This window comes from Asterias rubens, chromosome 2 (assembly GCF_902459465.1).
Source record: "Asterias rubens chromosome 2, eAstRub1.3, whole genome shotgun sequence".
Taxonomy (NCBI): domain Eukaryota; kingdom Metazoa; phylum Echinodermata; class Asteroidea; order Forcipulatida; family Asteriidae; genus Asterias; species Asterias rubens.
The window spans coordinates 928,850-950,689 of NC_047063.1; the positions used below are offsets into that span (position 1 = coordinate 928,850).

The 21,840-nt window shown below is 38.3% G+C and overlaps 2 protein-coding genes across 2 annotated transcripts; one reads left to right on the plus strand and one right to left on the minus strand.

Annotated features, from left to right (window-relative positions):
• Nucleotides 1-27: 27 nt before the first annotated feature.
• LOC117304043 (RNA polymerase II-associated protein 3-like) lies at nt 28-13,093 on the minus strand. The gene is made up of 12 exons (XM_033788524.1): nt 12,920-13,093; nt 11,822-11,993; nt 10,575-10,742; nt 9,880-10,029; nt 9,447-9,574; nt 7,597-7,718; nt 6,701-6,867; nt 5,709-5,842; nt 5,034-5,190; nt 3,984-4,081; nt 2,566-2,660; nt 28-1,605 (listed from the first exon to the last, which is right to left on the minus strand). Exons 1-12 carry the CDS (start codon nt 13,006-13,008, stop codon nt 1,517-1,519), a joined length of 1,569 nt encoding a protein of 522 aa, XP_033644415.1. The 5' UTR covers nt 13,009-13,093; the 3' UTR covers nt 28-1,516.
• Nucleotides 13,094-13,117: 24 nt separating this feature from the next.
• On the plus strand, nt 13,118-20,640 carry LOC117304033 (transmembrane protein 168-like). Its single transcript, XM_033788513.1, has 4 exons — nt 13,118-13,274; nt 14,868-16,211; nt 16,831-17,105; nt 18,173-20,640. Exons 2-4 carry the CDS (start codon nt 14,941-14,943, stop codon nt 18,721-18,723), a joined length of 2,097 nt encoding a protein of 698 aa, XP_033644404.1. The 5' UTR covers nt 13,118-13,274; nt 14,868-14,940; the 3' UTR covers nt 18,724-20,640.
• The last annotated feature ends 1,200 nt before the right edge of the window (nt 20,641-21,840 follow it).

The following is a 21,840-nucleotide window of genomic DNA, read 5'->3' on the forward strand; positions in this document are numbered from 1 at the left end:
ACATCGTGTATTTCTGGGGTTATTTTGATCATAGTAAGTTTAATCGATGAGTAGTTAACAACTTAATAAAATTAAGGTTTGTGCAGCGCTTGTTACAAACCAATTCACAAATGGAATCGGCTGTTTGTGAAAACTCCAAAATATCTACAAGCTGCATTTTACATTGTAAAACCCACAAAGGTTGAGCATTTGTTTTTCACACCGAGTCAGTGCTAAAGAATGGCAATTCAAAGAATAGCTTTTCGTGAAAACCCAAACTGTAAGTCTGGTTAAATTAGTGTTATCAAAACTATTTTTGGACTTTCAAAATGTTCAAATGTTTAAAGCCACATCCTATTTGCCCAAAATGTTTAATTTGTTAGAGTTGGCTGTTCATGAAAAAGACGTTATTTGTAAAAGTGATTTGGGTCAATGTACACTTCCCAAAGCCACCAATGTTACTTTTATTTCTTCTTTAATGTACTCTTTATATTTTTTTATTTTGTTTACGTGGCACTATATTTATAAAAGAGTGTACAACTTTCCAAGTGTTCGTCAAAAGTTGTTAAACTTAAAACATTAACGGATTATATTTTTGATTACTCAGCGGTTTACATGCATTTTGCAGAATAAAGTGCTCTTAACATTAAAATAAAAAAATGGAAGTCAAGTGTTTTATTTTTGTTATCAATTTTGAGGAAATGCAACGTTCATATCACGTACAACTTCAGACAATTATCTTATTTACATGTATAATAATAACTTATTAGCCAGTTTACAAAAACATATCAATGCAGTTTACATTAGTGCCCTGGTCTAACTTTGGGCCAATGGGTCTCGGCTCACTGGGGAGTTAACAGCCCTGAGCCGCCCTGGCCCTCCAGTGGCCTTTACATACACAATATCAACCTCTACCCTCGCAGGTACCCATTTATACCCCCTGGGTGAAGACAAGCAACTAGCGTGAAGTGTCTTGCTCAATGACACAAGTGCCATAATACAACTGGGATTGGAACCCACCCTCCATTGACTTGAACTTGAATCTCTAAATCACTCGGACACAACACCCTATAAAAATTGAGAGAAATAGTGACACAGAATATTCTGCCTTCTCTGCATCCTTCATTTGTAGGAAAACGGTTTAAATCAAACAGACTACAGTCGTTGGTTGAACAAGAATATGGGTTGGAAATGATTACCAGCCATTGTTTTCCAACCCTTCCCCCCAAAAAAAATCAGCACACAATCAACCCACATCCCCCCCCCCCCAAAAAAAAAAAAAAAACACCCTCCAAAAAACAAACCCATGTTGCACAAGTCAAAAGGTTCTGAGAACAAAAAAAAATAACAACTTTGTTTTCTCTTTTTTTTTCATTTAAAGGAATGGTGCAGGGGGAGCGGTAGGGTGGAGGAGGGGGGGGGGGGTACAGGGTAAGAGCATGGTGCATAATTCTTCATAACTCCAGCTGCCTACCGCATTAAAGCAGCACAAGTTTGGTTGGGCAAAATTTACACTCTTTGACACTTATATGTCATGTCATAACCCATATTTCTTCCCAAGTTTGTCCAACTCTGAAGCCCTTTCAGCTTCAGAGCTCTGCATGTAGCTGAAGAGTTCTTGCACAACTGAAAACAAGAGGGACATGTAAAAGAGTTATTAGTGACATGTATGGGGATCAGATCTGGCAGCAAACTAAGCTACCGAAGTGGCAATAGTTTGTTTAATTTTCACACCTATTTAAATACATGTAGATATAATATGCAGTGAAATTCACTTTGGTTTCAAGTCTACAAAACATCAAAATTACAAAACAAAATCTACACTACTAATTTTGGTTTTTACCCATACACCAATGTGTGTTAGCACTGTATACTCAGTACTTTCCCCCGAGTCCTGTGAACAAATATCACAGGCATATTACTCGGGTGGGATTCGCACCTAGACCCTTGCAGATCTAGAGCAGTGTCTTACCAACTAGACCATCGGGGTTGCCCGGTAGCTAGCTAACACACATCGGTGTATGGGTAAAAACCAAAATTAATATTCTTTAACCCCGATGCAAATTTAACACAATCTACACTAAAACCACGTAGAGGCTACACAATAACAAATAATCAATAGGCACGTGTATTACGCAAAGAAAACAACAGTGAAGAGTAGCCGACCCCCAGAAAACATGATTCAACAAGTATTTATGTTTTGTATGGCCGTGATCAGTGGCTTAAATGGGGTAGGGTTGGGGGCTTCAGCCTCTCATCACTTCCCTACTCTAGTCGCACCCCAACCAAAAAGAGATCAATGGAAACAAATGTCTGAAAAGCAGGACTATGTGGTTAAAAATATTTATATATATATTTTTTTGTTTATCACAATGATTGCATCTTGTCATGCTTGTGATGCCAATGGTTGAGAAAAGCAAGACAAGTGGCCCATATTGTGTAGACTTTCCTGAAGACTATTGCTGTGTGGGGGCAGGGGGGAGTGGGGGCAGGTAAATGGCACTTGGAGCGGGCATATGCCCCCCCCCCTGAGTGCCCCTCTTTTTTATGAGTACAGCATACATCCCTCCACTATATTGCACCTACCTTGTTTATCTTTGGATGACATGAACATGATGTTCATTTCAAATCTTTTGACCTGGGAGAGGTTCTCCAGGATTTCATAGACACGTTCTCCTTGTCTGTTTACAAACACAAACAAGACATGTCAGTATTTCAATTTGGGTAACCAAACATGAAACAAAACAATGGGTATTATTATTATTAATTTTATTATTATTTAATGTACCGTTAAGTTAACCATGTTTATATCTAGTTGAAAAAGTAAACATAAGTTTAATTGAGTTTATGGCAAAAAATGCAGTTTAACTACTTGAAATAATAAATAATAAAAAAAAAGTGAAATAAATATCTAACAAATTAAATAATTAACCAAATGACTCAACAACTCAATGCCTAAATACCTAACAGTCTAAATAAATACATTAAATACAATACAAAAGTGAAATAAATATCTAACAAATTAAATAATTAACCAAATGACTCAACAACTCAATGCCTAAATACCTAACAGTCTAAATAAATACATTAAATACAATACATACCTGTATACATTAATCAATTAATAAATCAATCAATAAATAAAACAAATTTTATGCAGTTGGTTTATAGCTTGGTTTAACACTAGACGACAAAAATGAAAGACAGTTTAATATTACAAGTTTTTCAAAATTAGGGACCATCTCTATTTCTGACATTGGAATTCTCATAAATAGCGACAGTCCCTAGAAAATATGCACAGTTAGAAGGTATGGATTTTTTTCTGCTCCATTACAGAACAACTGTTTTTTTGTAACACTTGACATTCGCAGAATGGGGCAAAAACTGTTTCAATTAACATACAATATATTAAAACCAAAACCTAGAACAGTCAACATTCATTATGCAATCAGGGAGACTTCAGACAACAATCAGGGAATTACATGTGAAATGAGAAGTCTCCACAAAACAAACTGTCAAAAGATAAATATACTCTGTGGAATAAAACAATATAGTAAGACAAGTTCTCAGAAGAAAATAATCTACCCTGCAAGTAGATATACACATGGTGTTACAACAAACCAAATATAAATTTGGCCGTCAGCAAATATACATTGCTACCTCACCATGTAATGCCTCATGTGACATAGTAAGCAAAAATTATCAACAATCAGGGAGATTTTACAATCAAATTTCAACAAAATAGCATGGAGGAAAACTTCACAAATATAATCATACAGAACAAAAGGAACAATGATAAACAGATAATTTAGTTTGAGTGATTCTGATTTAGTTTCTGCTGAGCAAAAATGAACATGATACCAGTCACACATAATACATTATACATATTATTTGGCCTGGTAACCTTATTCCGGTAAGCATACTTTTGTTGTGATTTGCTACTTTTTGTGCTTAAGCAGCTCTATGAAATTAGGCCAGAGACTTAATGCAAGGTAATGACTTACTTGATAAACTGGTCTTGTAGAAGATTTAAAATCTTCATCAGTAACGTTGAATCCAAAGACTGCTGGAATAGCTTCTTGTAGGACTCAGGGGAGATTTTCTATGTTAAGAAAAACATTAAGAACATGAAGAAAACTAGAGATAAGAAAATGATGCAGTACTGCCCTTAATTCACAAACAATTGAGATAGGTGCTCAGCATGTAGTAGTATCGTCATAAACAAATGGTCAGATTTGTTATTAGGTGCATTCGATTAGGGGCATTTGGGGCTGGCCCGAGGTGCACTGACATCACCACGAGAAGGGCGAGTGATCGTTCGATTAGCTCATGACAGGGACTCAACCGGATGCGTATTTTGTTTTTCCAGGAAGAACTTGGGGTAATTGTCTGCCCACGTTCGTCCTGGAAAACAAAATACGCCAGCCGGATGAGCACACCTGGGTCGACTTGGGGAAGCTACCCAGAAAGATTTTTTCAAGAAACTGAATACACAAAATTTAAAATTTACGTTGCATATTTCACGCATCACATTTTGTTTTCTTTCATTTATTCAGAATACGAAGCCAAAGAAACTTTAAAAAGCAAACTTATTCTCTGTACTAGCCAAGAACCCCAGGGAGACAGGGTTCCAAATTAGCAGAATTGGGAGAGCCAGACTAATTTGTACATGCTTGCAAAAATTTTAACTCGCATTTGGTAAATACCTCTGCATTCACAAATAAGTCTGATTCTCACCATAGAGCAATCTATAGCGAGTAGTGAAAAACAATTTCCAGGGTTGTAAGACGCACGGTGGGGTCTACTCTCAACCTCTAGTTTATAAATACAATCTTGAAATAATAAAAACACATTGTTTTGGCCGCACAATTTTTTAACCAATCATGTCGCCAACCTATAGTAAAATCGCAAAGATTTCATTGCAAAAGAAAATCTTAGAACTGATCCTCAAATCGCAAATCATCAGGGGACAAGATCGTTTCTAGAACTTCGCTTCTATTGTCTTTTGTTTTGTTTTGTTTTGACACTTAGACTGCTATGCCAACTTAGCTTACCTTGAAATACTGGTAAAGTTGCTCAGGGAATCTCTCCAGTGACTTCCAATCAGCCTGTAACTGGTAGGACGATGACGGGGTACCAGGCACATTTGGAATAGTATCTGTAGGCGGAGTTGGTGTGGATGGAGGAAACTCAGACCGATGGACTGGTGCCCTGTTGGGTAATGATTAAATGATTATAAAGTATTCATAAATACCACAGACAGTTTCTCTACTCCCATTGGGGGTGTTTAAACCTGGAACGAAAATCCTTGACTTAAGAACATTCGATTGAACATCGCTTCTTTGACGTCAAACCACACTTTATAATAATAATAATGACCAATTGTTTTTAAAGCGCTTCTCACACCCGCTTCTCACACCCGAATGGCATCTCAAAGGGCTTCCAACATTATTACCCCTGGTCACTGGGCCTTAATTAATTCCTTAAACCATTCAGCTCCATGGGGAGTATACAGCCTGTGCAACATCAATATGCGCTACTCGGCTAAATCAACCACAAGAACCATCTCTGCCCTCACAGGTACCCATTACCCCTGGGCGGAGAGAAGCAACTATAGTTAATTGTCTTTCTCAGGGATACAAGTGTCATGACAGGGATTCGAACCCACACTCTGCTGAACAGAAGCGCCACAGCTTGAGTTTGGTGCTCTTATCCTCTCGGCCACTTACCCTTTATTTTGTATTGGAGTAACTACCCTGTGGATGTCAGCTGGGTCCTGGGGTATGTCAAGGGTTGTCTTTGTCTCCTCTTCATCTCTAGTCAAAGTTCCTATCTCCTCAATAACCATACGCCTCAAGGGTTTCTTCAACGTTTCAAAAGCAATTAAAGAGTCAATGGAGTTCACAGTATTATTATTAATTCGGCCAAATTCTGATAAAATCATACAGACATACATGAGAGCGAACCGATGATTCATCATAGAATAGGATAGGTAACAAGATGTTTAGTTTATAAATGAACAGACTGAAATTACAAAATGGATTTAAAAAGCCAAAGTAAGGGGCTGAGGAGAGGAGGGAAGAGAATGGGTATTGGTGTAAAGAGAAAACATTTAAAGTTCAATAAATATTCTTTTAAAGCAGCAATTGAACACAGGTTAAAAAAAAGAGGCTAATTATTACATTTATAATATCTCATAGGCAATAAAAACCATGACAATCAGTCCACTTAATATTCAGGCGGACAAGAACTCAGTTTACACATTACACCGACAAAATGCGAAGCATGAAGATTTGAGTTTGGGGATGACAAAAATAGAAAATGGCAAGAATAATGTTTGAGCCACACAATCATGCACATACACCACTGAGGCAACCCACAAGGAAAACAGACAGTATGAAAAAACACACAACCTTTTACAAGCAGTCATACAGGCAGACTGGTAAACAACCAATAGCAAAGTTAATAGACAGGCAAACAGTGAAAACTGGTACTGAAAAACGATATAGAAAATGAACAATCAATAAATGTAATGTAACAGACAATCAATGTAGCAATCAAGTTTACCTCCAGCTAGCAGGTTTACAAAAACAATTCAGCATAAAAGGTGTAATACAAATATGGCTTATAAGAATTGGCAGGCTAACATTACTGATTAACATTACATTCAGCTTAAAGGGAGGTAAATAGTAATAAAAGATAATTTCATCTAAGTGTTCACCTTTGACCTCAAATGGACTGGTTTGTCAACAGCAAGTATTATGTTATACACTCCGTCTAGTTTCTGCCTCTCTGTATCTTCCCTTTCCTTTATTATTCTAGTAATCTTGTATATCTCTGTAGCTGCTTGTTTGTTACTGGGCTCCAGGTTCAGCACTTGCCGATAGTCTGTGAAGGCAAAACACCAAACATCTAGTGAGAAATCCTGATGAAGGTCAGTCAGCATTTTGACCCAATTCACCACAGCCCAATTTTTGGGCTCTGCTTACCGCATGCAAAGAATCAGCGTTTACAGAAGCAGGGAAGTATGCGCTTATACCAAGCGTATTTCACAGGTAAGCAGGGAAGTTTTGCTAAAGCAGCTGCATACTCCATGTTAATAGACATTCTTCGCTTACACAGCTGGCGCGCAGAAATTTGGCGCTTGCACAGTAATCAGAAAATGGTGATCATAAGCGCAGATGTCGGCGGTAAGCTGTGCCATGAAATTGAGCCCTGATGTCATCAACACAATAATCTTGGTTGCTCCATTTTTCTTCCAATATGGCAAGCATGGCAGACAGTAAGATACGACATTGGTGCAAGGAGATAATAGAATTGCAAACCTCCCAAAGACAGATTAGCGTTCATCCTTAAAGGAAGGGTCTTAGATTTGGAAATATATGTCAAACATAAATTACCATACAAACTAATATAGTAAGAAGCACCACAGCTGTTGATGGCATAAACTATTTTGAATCTAAGAGAAAATTTATGCTTGGATAAAGGGAGAACGTTTCAGAGAGAACACTGCTTGGTCATCAGGCGAACAAGCGTTAAAGCAACAAGGATGCCCAGAAAAACATCCTTAGCAACAGCCACAGTTACCAAATCAAACAGGGTCTTCTTCTGACCTACCTTTCGTGGCTTCTTCCAATCTGCCTAGCTCAAACCGTGCCGCTGCTCTCCTGGCATAAGCCTTAACGTATGTGCAGTCAATGGAAACAGACTTGTCACAGTCCTTCTCTGCATCTTCATACCTAAGGTCAATAATAAAAGATCTTAAGAAAAATTGAAAAGCTCAGACAGCTCAGGAGTTCCAAAAATATACCTCAATAGCAGTGTGGTTTAATCAGTTAAGTGACAGTATTTTTTAATGCATGAGGGCGCTTTCAACAGCAAATATTACAGCAAATTGTCTCAGGTCATATCTGAATTGGAGGCTGAAGGGCCATACAGTTTGTCTATTCACTATGGTATCACCTTGTTGCCATATTTGTTGAGTCAAACCACTAGTCGAGTTCGAGTGAAACAAAGACATTGCATGCGTGATTTAAATGGCTAATAAGGTCAGCACCTATACTTGCTCTAGTGTCGGGAAAGTACCGAGTATACAGTGCTAACACACATCGGTGTATGCAGAGCTGCCAACATTGGTTTTTGAAAATTAGGAAGATTTTATTTTTAAGTCAGAAAGACTCAATCTCAGCACGCGTCACGACGATTTTTGCGGACATAAAAACCAATATTCATGTACAGACATATACATTTGAAATATTACTAAAGAATATTGCTGTTTATGTTTTAAATGTTTTGCACATGTTTCTAGTTTTGAAGCACTGTCGGGTAACATTCGTCTAAAAAGAGGACCAGCATGGTCAGAAGATGCAGCGTTTAAGTTATGTTCAATTATAAACCCTGTGAATAAAGTTTCCGCCTTTATTATACTGCTGTCATCAGAGCCCGATTTTCTAAAAAAATCTGCAATGCCTAGCGTGTTGGATCGTGCTGTTGCACTACTGCAATGTTTGTCGGAATCTATGTGTCTCAATATGTCGTTTCGTCCGCCGTATTTCACAGATACCTCTGAATTGCACGTAGTGCAAAAGGCATGGTTTTCATCCTTTGATGATTTCTTTATACAAGGCCATTCTTTGTGGTAGTCTTCTTTGTATTTTTGAGCGTATTTAATTTTCTTCACCGACTTACCAGTTGCTCTGCTGGGCGGCGCCATTTTGCTTTACATTCCCAACCACGTTCCCAGTGGTGTACGATGTAGCAGCGTCATTTGCTCAATCGTGGGCAGTGCGTCGTAACGATCCCACACGAGTATACGCCACTGTAAGTGCAATCATCTATTCCAGGGGTTAGTGACGAGAGGTATCGATATAGCACGCTACCCATGGTGGCGAGGTTGATCAATGCTCGCACATGTATGGATGCGCAGAAGACGAAACTAGGGTTAGAACAACTTTTTCTGCGCATCTATGCAATTAAATATGCACGCGCGCAAACGTTATACACACACGGGCCATGGCGGAGGGCTAGGAAATTCGTCAATTTTATTATTTTTTCATTAACAGGTTGGGGATCCGGGAGATTTTGACTGCTTGCGGGATGACGGAAGATTGCCGTCAAATACGGGAGTCTTCCGCAAAATCCAAAAGAGTTGGCAGCTCTGGTGTATGAGTAAAAACCAAAATTAATATTCTTTATCCCCGATGCAAATTTAACATCTATTATATATCGTTGCGGTACCCGCTGCCAAAACATAGGATTCAAACTGCCTCTAGCTCCCGAGCGATGTCGGTAGCCTAGTTGGTAAGACACTGCTCTGGAATTGCAAGGGTCGTGGGTTCACCAGAGTAATATGCCTGTGATATTTTTTTCACAGGACTCGGGAAAGTACCGAGTATACAGTGCTAACACACATCGGTGTATGGGTAAAAACCAAAATTAATATTGCTCTAGTCTGTTGATCTTTTTACCTCTTCTGTTTGAGTCTTGCCATGGCTCTATTGGCTGGTAGTATAGCGTTGGTTGGATCAGCCTCCATTCCTGCAGTGTAGCATATAACAGCGTCATCATAGTTGCCTTTCTTGAACAATGCATTGCCCTATAATATCAAACATAACAATTTCAGATGGATTGGAAGCTTGCGTGAGAGGAATAGAATGTGATTTGGTGAGGTTTGCTGTAACACCATTGAAATAATCCCTTACAATTTTTTGTTGATCATTTATGATAATTTCCAGAGAAATCAATCTTCATATTGTTCGGACGTGTCTTGACCAAGCGGTCTAGTGCATCGGGCTCAATGTCTGTTGGCCAAGTCATCGGTTGTGGGTTCGAATCCAGGTTTTAAATTAACATTTAAGCCCTTATCCCACTCTTTTATTACCTTATTAATGTTTACCATACCTTGTCTTTCTCCATACTGGCTTGTTGGATTCTGCGTTGCATCTCTAGTTCTCTTTCTTCCTCACTATCTATTTCTATTCGCTCATCCTCATCCTCGTTTACGTCTGCCGGCAAGTCTTCATCACTATCCAGCTCTGCACATGCTTTGTCCTAATAGATATCAGCAAATATCGATTTGTATACATAAATGGAGACCATTCAGTATATTACAATTCCCAACAAAAAATGGTTTTACAAAGCTCATTTTAAGGTCATAGACTGGTGGAATTTCTGAAAAATAGCTGCGAGCATTTAGGGATAAAAGTTGGGAACTAGCCTTTTTTCATAAATATTTTCTGGTGTGCTGAATCCGATAAAAGCGGTTCCCAAGTGCATTTTTTTGTTAAAGCATAAACAAAATGGCCACAAAATTACCAATTCTGGTCCATTCTCACCTAAATTTTTGGCAATAAGTCTTGTAACCAGACGGCAAAAATGACAATTGAAAGACCTTTTCCTATGTTTTGAAGGTCTGAAGAAATGGATGAACATATTTTGGACATTTTGCAATATTTTAACGGGAGGTAAGAGACTTGCAATTTTGTCCCAGTTTATGAGGACTCTATTGAAAAATGAGTGCAACACAAAACTGAATTTGATTTTGGAGCCCCTCTATAGTAACACATCACTAAAAATGAAAGATGTTGGTCACATACCACATCAAACTTGTCCCACGTCCTGTAATCATAGGCTTTGATTCGAGACTTCCCAGGAGGCGTTCCATTCTGGGGTTTCTTGGCCTCAGATTGTTGCTTTGAGCTTGGTGGTTTCTTCTTCTTCTTGTTGGGTTTCTTCTGATGTTGGTTTCTCACAGGTGGAAGGGACTGAAACAATGATAAACAAATAAACAATTAATCTTTACAAAAGAAAAAGAAGAAGAAAAAAAAGGGGGAAGAAAAATATTAAAATGAAACATTCGCAGGTATAAAGGCCGGGTTCAATTTCACAGAGCTGCTTTCAAGCAGAAAATAATGCTTAACAATTTTATGCTTTAATACAGTGCTAACACACATCGGTATGACACTGCTCTAGAATTGCAAAGGTCGTGGGTTGGAATCCCACCTGAGTAATATGCCAGTGATTTTGTTCACAGAATTCGGGAAAGGACTTGGTAAACAGTGCGTACACAAATCGGTGTATTTGGGTAAAATCCAAAATGAATATAGTTTTATGCTAAAGCAAGAAAGACTGGACAAAAGTCACAGATATTAGATGTGAAAACAAACATTATGGCTTGTAATTTGTGTGAGCATGCTTGTTTGTGCCGAGCTACTTTTTGAAACCTTGCTGCAAAGTGAATAAAGGAGAACGCAGGCAAATTTGGTTATCCATGGTTAAGGTATTGGTAGGAAAATTAGAAGATGTATGATTATGTTCTCTTCCCTAAAATAATAGTGTGGCATCAACACAAATACTCAAAAAGCAAATTATTTTCTTCATCCCTGATGCAAAACTACAAATAACGTTTAAATTGTGCTGCTACACATGGGATTTAGACTGCCTCTGGGACCTGGCTTCAATCCCAGCCATATCTAGTTGTGCCCCTGCCCCCTTCTAATGTTGATTCCAATTGGCGGTATTCTTCTGCATTACAGTCAACATTGAGCAAGGGAACAGGGGGCGGGGAGACAATGTTTTCAGTGGGATGTGGACTGGGAATGGTTTTATATAACGTTAGGAATGGGTGGCCCAAGCACTTTGGCCAGGATTGTAGCTAGGTGGTCTAGAGGTAAGACATCTGCTCATAGCAATGCAAAGTTCTTGGGTTCGAATCCCACCCAAGTGATTTGCCGTTGGAGTTTTTTCACAGAATTCAGGAAAGTACTCAGTATACTGTGCTAAAAACATCCAACAAATATCCTTTACAATTTAATAAATTAATTTGCAGTTATGCAGAACTGACCTTGTCTTCGGTAACTTGATCTGATTTTAAGGCTTCATCTTTCTTGGAGATGTCTGAACTCCAATTCTTGAGGTCTCGTAAGTAATCCTGCAGATCGTTATTGTCTCTATGCATCTGTTGTTGAACTGCAAAGAATTTCTCCCCCATTTTTGCTGGTTCCAATATGAGACAACTTCAAAGAAAAAAAAATATTTGCAGAGTTGTACACATGTATCTGGGGAGGCCTGTATTCCTTATGATCAGGTAGTGTTGAGAAGAGAGTAAACTAGCCAACTTTGTTGAGCTATGGCTATCTTTTAACATCAGTGACTGATGTTAAAAAGACTGAGTCTTTTTATAGTCGCATTACAGCCCACCATCTGTATATGGATCCAAAGAGTAAGTTTTCAAAGCACGTGCAAGTAGTACCACTTTGATTGAAAATTTCTCCGCACTTAACAATCCAATTATTACTCCAGGGTACTGGTCAGATCGGTCCGAGGTTAACTTGGTTCGAAGTCAACTCGGTTCGAAGTCAACTTGGTCCGAAGTCAACTTGGTTCAAAGTCAACTTAGAACTAGGTTCACAATCAAATCGGTCCGAAGTCAACTCAGTGCAAGTAAGCAGTTTCCCTTTGCAGTTTGTGTTTGAATTTTTTTTTATTTTTTTTTAACACAAACCTGATGTTTAATTTAAATTTTCAAGTTGAATTTTTTTTTTTTTTTTAATTCCTTTTTTCGGACAGATGTATCTTCAGACCAAGCTTAATACCTTAAAAAAGCCCAAGCATTCTAAGTCCAACCAACTTGTTTAATTGTTTCCATAGTTTTATAATCACTCTTCATGTCATAGACTCATTAGTCATACACACAACTACTGTCAGCGACTTAGCATGCATGCAGTCAGTAGTAGTGTGCGTGTTTTACAAAAAGTTAACTCTACTGCTGTGTATCGTGTAACCAACCCCATCAAAACAACTCAAAACTGGCACAGCTGTGGTTAGCCCCAAGTAGTGCCATGGAGTAAGCTGTGGTACTTGTAACCAGGAATAAAATACCTTCGTGAATTATACGGAATAAAGTAGCAAAACACATGAAAAAGATGACGACCATGCTTACCTTTTCCGCACAGAGTTTTTGAGTTTTTGGACGTAGACCGATGTCAACGACCTTGAGCAAAAGCGCCCTCTGTTGTCAGTCAGTGACATTTTTGTTTAACCAATCGTGTCTTATTCCTCGTCTCTAGTGCGAAACTTTGTATAAGAAAACGTTAATTATTATAACGGTAACAGACTATCGACTGGTACTTTCGTATCTTCCGTACACACAATACTCAATAGTAACTGCACAGATTCTGAGATTGTGAGAAAAAAAAGTAGGGGAAAACAACGATGAATTGAGTCATTTTCTTTTTAAAAGTGGGCTGGATATGAAGTTACTTTAAGTTTACGGTGGAGCGTCTTCGTAGCTTCAGGTATCTTATTTAATTAAACTTTTGGACGTGAATCTCATGTCACCTTTTCCATCCATTCATTTGTTTTTCATTATTTAATTTAAAAGAAAAAATACATAAAAACCATTGCATTTGGCTAAAATATCGTTTCCGGTCGCCACTTTAGTTTATCTCCTTTTAATTTATGCCAAGTTATAAGGATTGACATTGACGGGAAGTAAAGAGAGAGGAACAGGCACTTTGAACTATTTTAAATAATGTTTAAAAAATCACAGGACATTTTAAATTGTTCAGCCTCGGGTGCTTGTTAATGTTTTGTTTGTTATATTTTGTTTGTTTGTTTGTTTGTTTAGATGATCTTCCCATCAAGGGAACTAGGCAAGCTCCCACAAGGGGATGTAAACACCACCAAGCTGGCAACAACCAATCTCTCTCAAACATTGGTTTAATGTCTATGATTATGTCATAATTTATGAATTGCACAAATTAATCAAGAAATTGTGATTCATTAACTAGATGACAATAAGAATATTCTAGTCATTGTGAAATCAGCGGTTAGCTGGGGGATTCGAACCCACAACCTTGTGATTGCAAGTCGTGCAGTCTAACCACTTGACCACGGTGACATTGTATTGTCGAGTTGATTTTCTTTCATATTAATTATTGTTTGTCACTTATTATTGAACTCCCAACAACTATGTAGTTTTACATGGTTATAAACTAAAGTTAACTAAAGTTCAATTCATAATGTAATGTTTATCGTCCATAAAATGGAAATTTGCTTTGTCAAAAATGCTCATAACATTAACAGCAACAATATGGATAACTTTCCGTATGGCACCACCACTTTTTCACTCATTTTTACTAAAAGGGATATCTCATTGAGGTATTAAAATTATATACTATATTATTTCATATCGAATAAAAAAGTGGTGGCGCCATACGGAAACTTTTCCCAATATTTAAAAAAATAATTGATGAAACAAAATATCACCCGCTTAAAACTTCATATGGTTGGGACCGCGATTGTTCGGGAAGTTGAAATATGCGCGGAAATTGCACGTGCTATTAACGGGTGTATGTACTTTTTGTAGGAGTAAAAACACAATGTCCACAGATTTACACCAAACTCACACAGTTTTAATATAACGATAGTAGAAAGCTTCCCTGAAAATATTATGTGCTGATGTGTTGTAGTTTTTGGGAAATGAGTAAAACAATGTCATGAAATTTATTTTAAGCATTTACAAACGTATTTTCATGACATCGTTTTACTCATTTCTAAAAAACTACAGCACCTCAGTAAGTAATATTTGAAGGGAAGCTTTCCACTACCATTATCTTCAAACCCTATACGTTTAATGTAAATCTATGGACATTTTGAAAAAGTACCCAAATCCTTTAAGATAATTTAGATCATAATAATAAATATTTTGTCGATACATTTTTAAAGTCTTGCACTATAAAGTTATCCCTATTTTAGTGCGGCATCAGAAATTGTTTTAATTTTTAAATTATACACACTTTAATCAATAACTTTAGTTTCATACAGTGAGTAAAAGTAAACAAACAAAAAGTTGTTTTTATTGTAATCATTATGATTTATCGTTGCAGGTTCAATGAGATGATGTGATCGTGACTTGAAATCATCTTCAGACTGAGAAGGGTTTCTTGACCCAGTGTCTTCATGCACTCCGTTCGTTATTTGACCAGCCACATCTTGGCCTTACCCCTTAGAACGATGGAGCAGAGTAGGAAAGTGAAGTGCGGCTTGTACATGCTGGCGTATTTGGATTACATCATCCTGGTGGCTGCGTTAACAGCAGGCCTTTATGCCAGTTGGCTCAAAACCGACAATGTTATGTTGATTGTCATCGGTGGTTGTGGCTTGTTCTTATTTGCATTCTGTGGCATGTTGTACTACTACTTTGGCTTGGTGGATATTAGTTCCAGTTTCACTCATCTCTGGTGCGGTTGTCTTCTTGGTCTTATATCGTTTGTACACATTGAGACATACCAGGTTCAGGAGGTTCCTGTTGTAGTCACCACAGTGATGTTGATGACAAGTATGGTAATCAAAGTGTTCTGGGCTGTGGTGCAGCGCTTTTGTGGTTTAGTGACGTATTCATCTGTCTTATTAACCCATGTGGAGATATTTCAACTGGTTGGGTTCTCAGTGGCCTGTTTCTTACACACCCAAGCCATGTACGCAATGTGGTTGATGGTGTTTGCATGTGCTTTCACACTGATGACAATAAGGCTGAAAGTGATTCTTGCCATTCCTTGCCTTGCCATGTTTCTTACCATATCTATAGCAGCTTTCATTAACACAGTGGATTTGTCATTCAATGTTGTTGCATTGAGTTGTTTCTTTGTTCGTCTCTTTGTGGACCCCATTCTTGATTTGTACTACTGCAGTCTGTCAGGCATGGAGAGGTGGGATGTCGTGTTTAGCACACATCGATGGTTCAGGAAGATCTGTATCCTCTTGGTGCTTGCTTTTGAGATTGTGTTTTTTATTCTTGCTGGAGAGTCGACTGTTAACCATGAGGAGTGGTACTACGCTGTTCCCGCTTTCATCGTCTTTGGTTTGCTGTGGTTTTGTCTGCACATCATCTTCATCATCTCATGCTGGACATTTACAAACAAACTGACGGAATGCTACCAGGCATACTGCGGTGTACAGGGAGAGACCAATAGGAATCTCGGTATGGTCATGGCAGCCAAAGGCATGCGCTTCGTCGCTCTCATCTCTCGTAACCTCATCTTCACAACGTTCATCACCACGTTGCTTCTGGGCGGGGTGTCTTGGCAGGATAATAATGCAGCTTTCATGGCAAGTTGGTTGATAGTGCTTCCTATTGAGAGTATGCTGCATGGTGTGCTGTATGAGTTAGGGACGTCACTTGGAGGAACATGTACGGGTTACGCAGTTGTTGGCCCATCAGCCTTCTGTAGGTAAGGGGCAAATGTGCTAACACATGAAGAACAATCAAGTCTTCTGAATTTTATTAAAGTGATCCCTGTCTACATGACAGTTAAAAATGTTGACTGGCACCCTCGAGCGAAAGGTTTTGACGAAACGGGGAGACCGCCAAATTAGAGCAAAAAAAGCTCATTTGGTAGAGCGCCGGAATATCAATCAGGATGTTGCAGGGTCAAGTCCTGCCCAAGTAAATTTATCATTGCTCAACCCAAAATTATTTGAAAGTTTACCCAGTCAGTTTCCCTCTTGGCTATTACTTTTGTTTACAATGTTTACTGCACTAGTTTAGCTATCCATAACAATCTAGTTTCAGATGGGGCAAAAAAGTAAGAAATATTCAAAATACATTTTGAAATGTAAATCTGGTATTAAAAATTTGAAAAGATTGTTTTACATACATATACAATAGCCAAATCAGGCTCCAACTTCATAGAGCTGCATAAGCACAGAAAATGGCTAAGCACTAAAAAAATTACGCTTGACAGAATATCAAAATATCATGTCACATTTATCATCTGTAACTAGATTGAGAAAGTTTTTGTCGGTTTTAGCGGTTGAAATGTTTGTGTTGTTTCCCTCCTTCTAACACAGAGTTGACGGGTCTCCGGTTCTACTCCCAGCATCCAGCATGGAGGAAGTGAACAGTCGCTCTATTAGACTCCTCAGCACCATGCAGCGTTTCTTTCTGCATCACATGATCGATGTCTTCAGCTGTGATTTCTCCACCAGTGGGCTCAGTCTCACCACCCTCAAGGCTAAGATGAGAAATTTTTTCGCTCGGCAGATGCCAGATGGTCCGAGGTTCGACACTTACCTGGTGTACTACAGTGGTCATGTGCATCCTAGTGGGGACTGGGCATTGGCAGGTAGAGTTTTTCGCTGCCCATTATTGTCTATCTCTTTAAAAATTCTTGATAAACATCTGAAAACCTGGTTCATACCTTATTGAAAGTGCATCATAGATCCTCTGTAGGCCTGACGACTTGTTGTTCCAACATAATCCAGTTAGGGTTCTGACGCCAAGTACATCCATGGAGATTTCGCTTTACTAAAACCTTCTCACAAGATAAGAATGGTTAGGGTTGAACAATCTGAAAACATTTAGGAATAATTAGCAAAGACAATTTTAGGGTGAACTAAATATGGACAGGGAAAACAATGAAAGCATACCACTTTGCTTGTGTCATAATAGCAATTTTTCCAATGGTTGTATTTTTATGCAAGTACTTAAAAGGACGTAAAAAGTGTTTCAACATATTATAGATATGCAGGCTTTTCCTGCATTTGAGTGAACTTAACTTGTGGATAAAATGAGCTTTGAAATGGGTAAACTTGATATTGAACAAATCCATTCGCAACTCATCCTCACCGATTTACCATTTTGTGGATTACTTTCCCATAACTTATCCTGAAACAAATTTGAGGTGTTGTTTCCATTGGGTTGATGTTGTTTAGATGCCATACATAGGTTTATCACATTGTATTGGCATCACATTGTATTGGCATCCCTGATCCATTGATGGCCTGCACAGCAGACACAGTTATTTTACTCACCCATATTTGTTAACTGGTAGATCATGGACTTCTCTTTCTTCTCCCAATGTTAATGTTTTTAAGCGACGTCCTCAATGGTTCTTACAGGAAAGTGAAGCGAGGACGTCTTCGCTTTTTCAAATCATATTGGCATGGGTTGTTCAGATTTGCCCTTGTATGAGCACTTCCCCTGATCTTGAATGTGTGTGTAAGAGGAATGCAGCCTAGGTTCTGCTTTCGATTTTTTATTTTTTTTTGTTGGGGGGGGGGGGTTCAGATTTTAAAAGATCTGTTCCCGCAAGCATACACAGAACAGGTTCCATTTTCTACAAACATTTCTTTTTTTAGATTGATAAAAAAAAAAACTAGTAAACATTATTTGTCTTCTTCTTTGATTCAGACAATGAAGTCTTCAAGTTTGAGTCCATCCTAGAGCTATGGCAGGAAGCGAGCATCAAAGACTCTCAATCAAGACTCATTCTGATTCAAGACGCAAACAGCTGTGTAGACTGGCTGAAACAAATCCCTAAGAACACTACCAACGTCATCGGATTGCAGGGCTGCGTCATTGGCAAATCAAAAGACTCTGAGACCGGGGCGTCGGTGGCAGTCGGGGACTTCACTCATGAATGGGTAGACTTCAATTGCTCTTCAGAGAGCAGCCACACGGCAACTTGGAAGGAGGAAGGGAGGAATGTGAAAGCCGTTTATGCTGTATCACATATGTGGAGTGAGTTTGAGTTCCATAGACCGACGGATGAGGATATTGAAGAGCACTGGCAGCAGAGCTTCCCTCGCTTGACGCACCCGTTAATCAAAGTCCTAAGAATTCCAAGTGCTCTGGACAAGTACAATTTTTCTTGCTGGAACTGCTTGAAACGTTGGAAGATGAAGTGGTTACCCCCTCATGTCGTCAATACAGGACATGGTTTTAAGCTGGTTAGATCATGACCTTCATATAGAACCAGGCTTGAAGGAGACAACCTTGTAGGAGTCTGTACACCATGATGTTCAAGCCTAAGGTTGTGGACTGATTAGTTCAAGAACTTCCCACATTAACCAAGACAGAATTCCAGAGAGCTGCTAAAACAAATACTGCATGAATGCTTCACGTTAAGAGTTAATTTCAAATTGGTAGAATGCCGACTAATAACCAAAGAAACATGTGAAAAGATTTAATTTTATGTACTGTAGTTTTCATACCATAATGCTACGGTTAATGAACTGGTTTTTTTTTTTTTATACCTTCAATGCTCTGCACAGTCTGTATTTCTGGCGACTTAAACACAGAAACGTGTAAGCTTTGACAGTTTGAGGAAAAGATCCGTTTCAAATCCTGTCTTCTCTACATGATATGAAAAATCAGAAACAGTTTAAGCCAGGTTCATACTTCTTACACTTGCGATACTTATTTTTACGTCACAAATTCGCAACAAATAATTCGGAAAATCTCTTGCAAAATATTTGCTACGAAAACAGAAATTTGTATTGCATTCATATTTGCCAGAAGTATGAACCGGGCTTTATAGTTGTTGACATTTTGTTGACATTGATGAACCTGTTACATGGAGCCTTTCTCAAACCTCGGCTTGGGCTCCGGCTCAGGCTGAGGCTGAGGCTCAGCGCGCTGTGTACGCAGCTTGGCCCTTAACCTGCATTTTCAGCGTGAATTGCACCAACATCAGCACGCGGAGGCTGAGCCGAAGCCTAAGCCAAGGTTTGAGAAAGGCCCATGTTGTCCATATCTTTGTTGTTTGGGGGTGCAGTTAGAAGCCATTCATCCTGTAACTGACAGCTGTAAACCAGTGATCACACCCAAGGTTACAGTACAACCCGGGAACTTTGAACTCATGCTTGCCATTTATAATGTGTATGTAGCTGTCCACTATTAATGTGATTCTGTGGGACAAAGAAAATGGTGTAAGATTGTTCATTAATACATTAGTCATCAGCCAACATTGCACTTCGACCTTTGAACCTAGAAGTGTTCAGCAGCTCGGGTAAACTTGGTTATATTAAAATCAGATAGAGCTAACTGTGGAGATGAGCATAAGTTATTGATAGATTTGGAAAGAGTTGTAAAATTACATTTGGAATTACATGATTCATCACAAGGTTGAGAATTTGTTGTTAAAAGTACTTAATGCAAAAAATAGTTAATTGCCTGACGCACTTACGAATAATTAAGACTGCATTTTGCCTACTACGCATGAACATGTGAATTACTACAGTTCGATCTGATTTTGCAAAAACATGGCACCTTCATAAAACAAATACAGGCATTGAGTTTGCCTTTTTCCATGAAATAATCGTTTACATTAAGGATTTGTTCTTATTGAAGGGCACAGTAGTTTTGGGGTGGAGAGAAGGAATCTCTAAGAGTCACATTTGCAATTTCCAATGTAGCAATTTAAAGGGCACCAAGGCAATGATTAGGGGCATGAGGCAATTGCCTCTTGTTTTCTTGAAGAAGGTAGATTGTGTCCCTACTACCAAGGTTAACAGCTTACTATTTTAATAACACAGACAGAGGGAATACAATTTGGTGTGCACATTAACTGATTAGAAACTTTACACACTTGTGGTTAGTTTTAAGTAGTTTGCTAGAGTTCACGTTAACTGTGGTGTGGTTAACATCCAGTTGTTTTGGATTTTCCCCAACCCAAAAAGTATTAAATATATTTTATAAGCTGAAATATGATTACTGGTTAAGTTTTTTGTCTTATCTGTTTTTGAGCACTTTCAAAATGTGTATGATTATACTCTGTTGATAGTGTCAGAAGTTTGGTATTTGTTTCTACATATGGCTACATTTATACTTAAAGACCTGCTTGAAAGAAAATGTCAAGTCTTAGCAAACTCCCAGACATGACACCAAAGCATTGTCATTTTGACACGTGTCGTCAACGACAGATGTGTTTTTAGTTTTTTCAAAACGTTGTTGTTTGGGCCTGATTTTTCAGAAGTGTACACATCAAAATTACACTTAAATTGTGAAAAAAATTATCGTAAACAAGATAAATAGCATTTCCGTTATAACATTCCGCTCAAGTAGCTGTTTAAGACTAAGAGTGTAATATGGAAAAGCTTACTGGAAACTTGATACACAGTCAGATGGATTCTGAGTCTCCACTTACATGAGATATCTTGACCACATTGTTATTTATTATTGTCAGGGAATGAAATCAAGGGATCCTGAAAAGTGACTAGCACTCTAACATGTAGGCCTGAAGACGTTTAGAGAAGATGATGTAGAAATGTCAGTTTTACATGCAGGAGGAAATCCCTAATAGGGACAACCCATGCCATAGCATTAGGAACCCATAAAAGATCTGGTGTATAGACTGGTTGAAACATCTAGACCTAACTGGGAATTATTTCCTCCAGCAATTCCACATGGGAAAAATATTACAACTTGACCGGTTTTGTTTACACTGAATGCTAATATTTGAGTGGAAAATTGGTGGTAAAATTTTACCATCACATACAAGGAAAATCAATCACTACCATACCAGTGTTTCTTTTCAGAGCAAACACTTCTTCCATATAAGACAACTAAATAATTGTAACTGCAAGTTTCACATAGGCCTACTTGTGCAGACAACTTTCGAGTGGTAGGCCAAAAGTACATTGTGTGTTGTTAAATGTTTTGTTTTGCATACTCATGTAATGTGTGATGTGCACTGCTGTTGTCCCAATAAAAGGTTTGTGAAAATTTAATCGATAAAAGTTTGCAGTTATCTTAAAATACATGAGAAATTGTTCATGAAAATTATCATCTAAAATGGTCTGATCACAAGGGTCCAAAAACGAGTATTTAAAAACAGTGGAAACATTATGTGTTTATTTTTGAACTGTTGTTTCAGGAGTCTGATGATTGATGTCCATTAAGCTTAACTTTACAAGTTATTTCATGTTTAGGGTCACACAAAGTGTAGGTGATGGTCGTAGACAATCACTTATGTTGGCCACTTCACTTAAATAAAACTTATTTATACAACTTTGTTTTGAGCATCATACAAATTTTCGCAGAAATTCTTCTGATTAAAGAATGCGTTCTGGTAACCC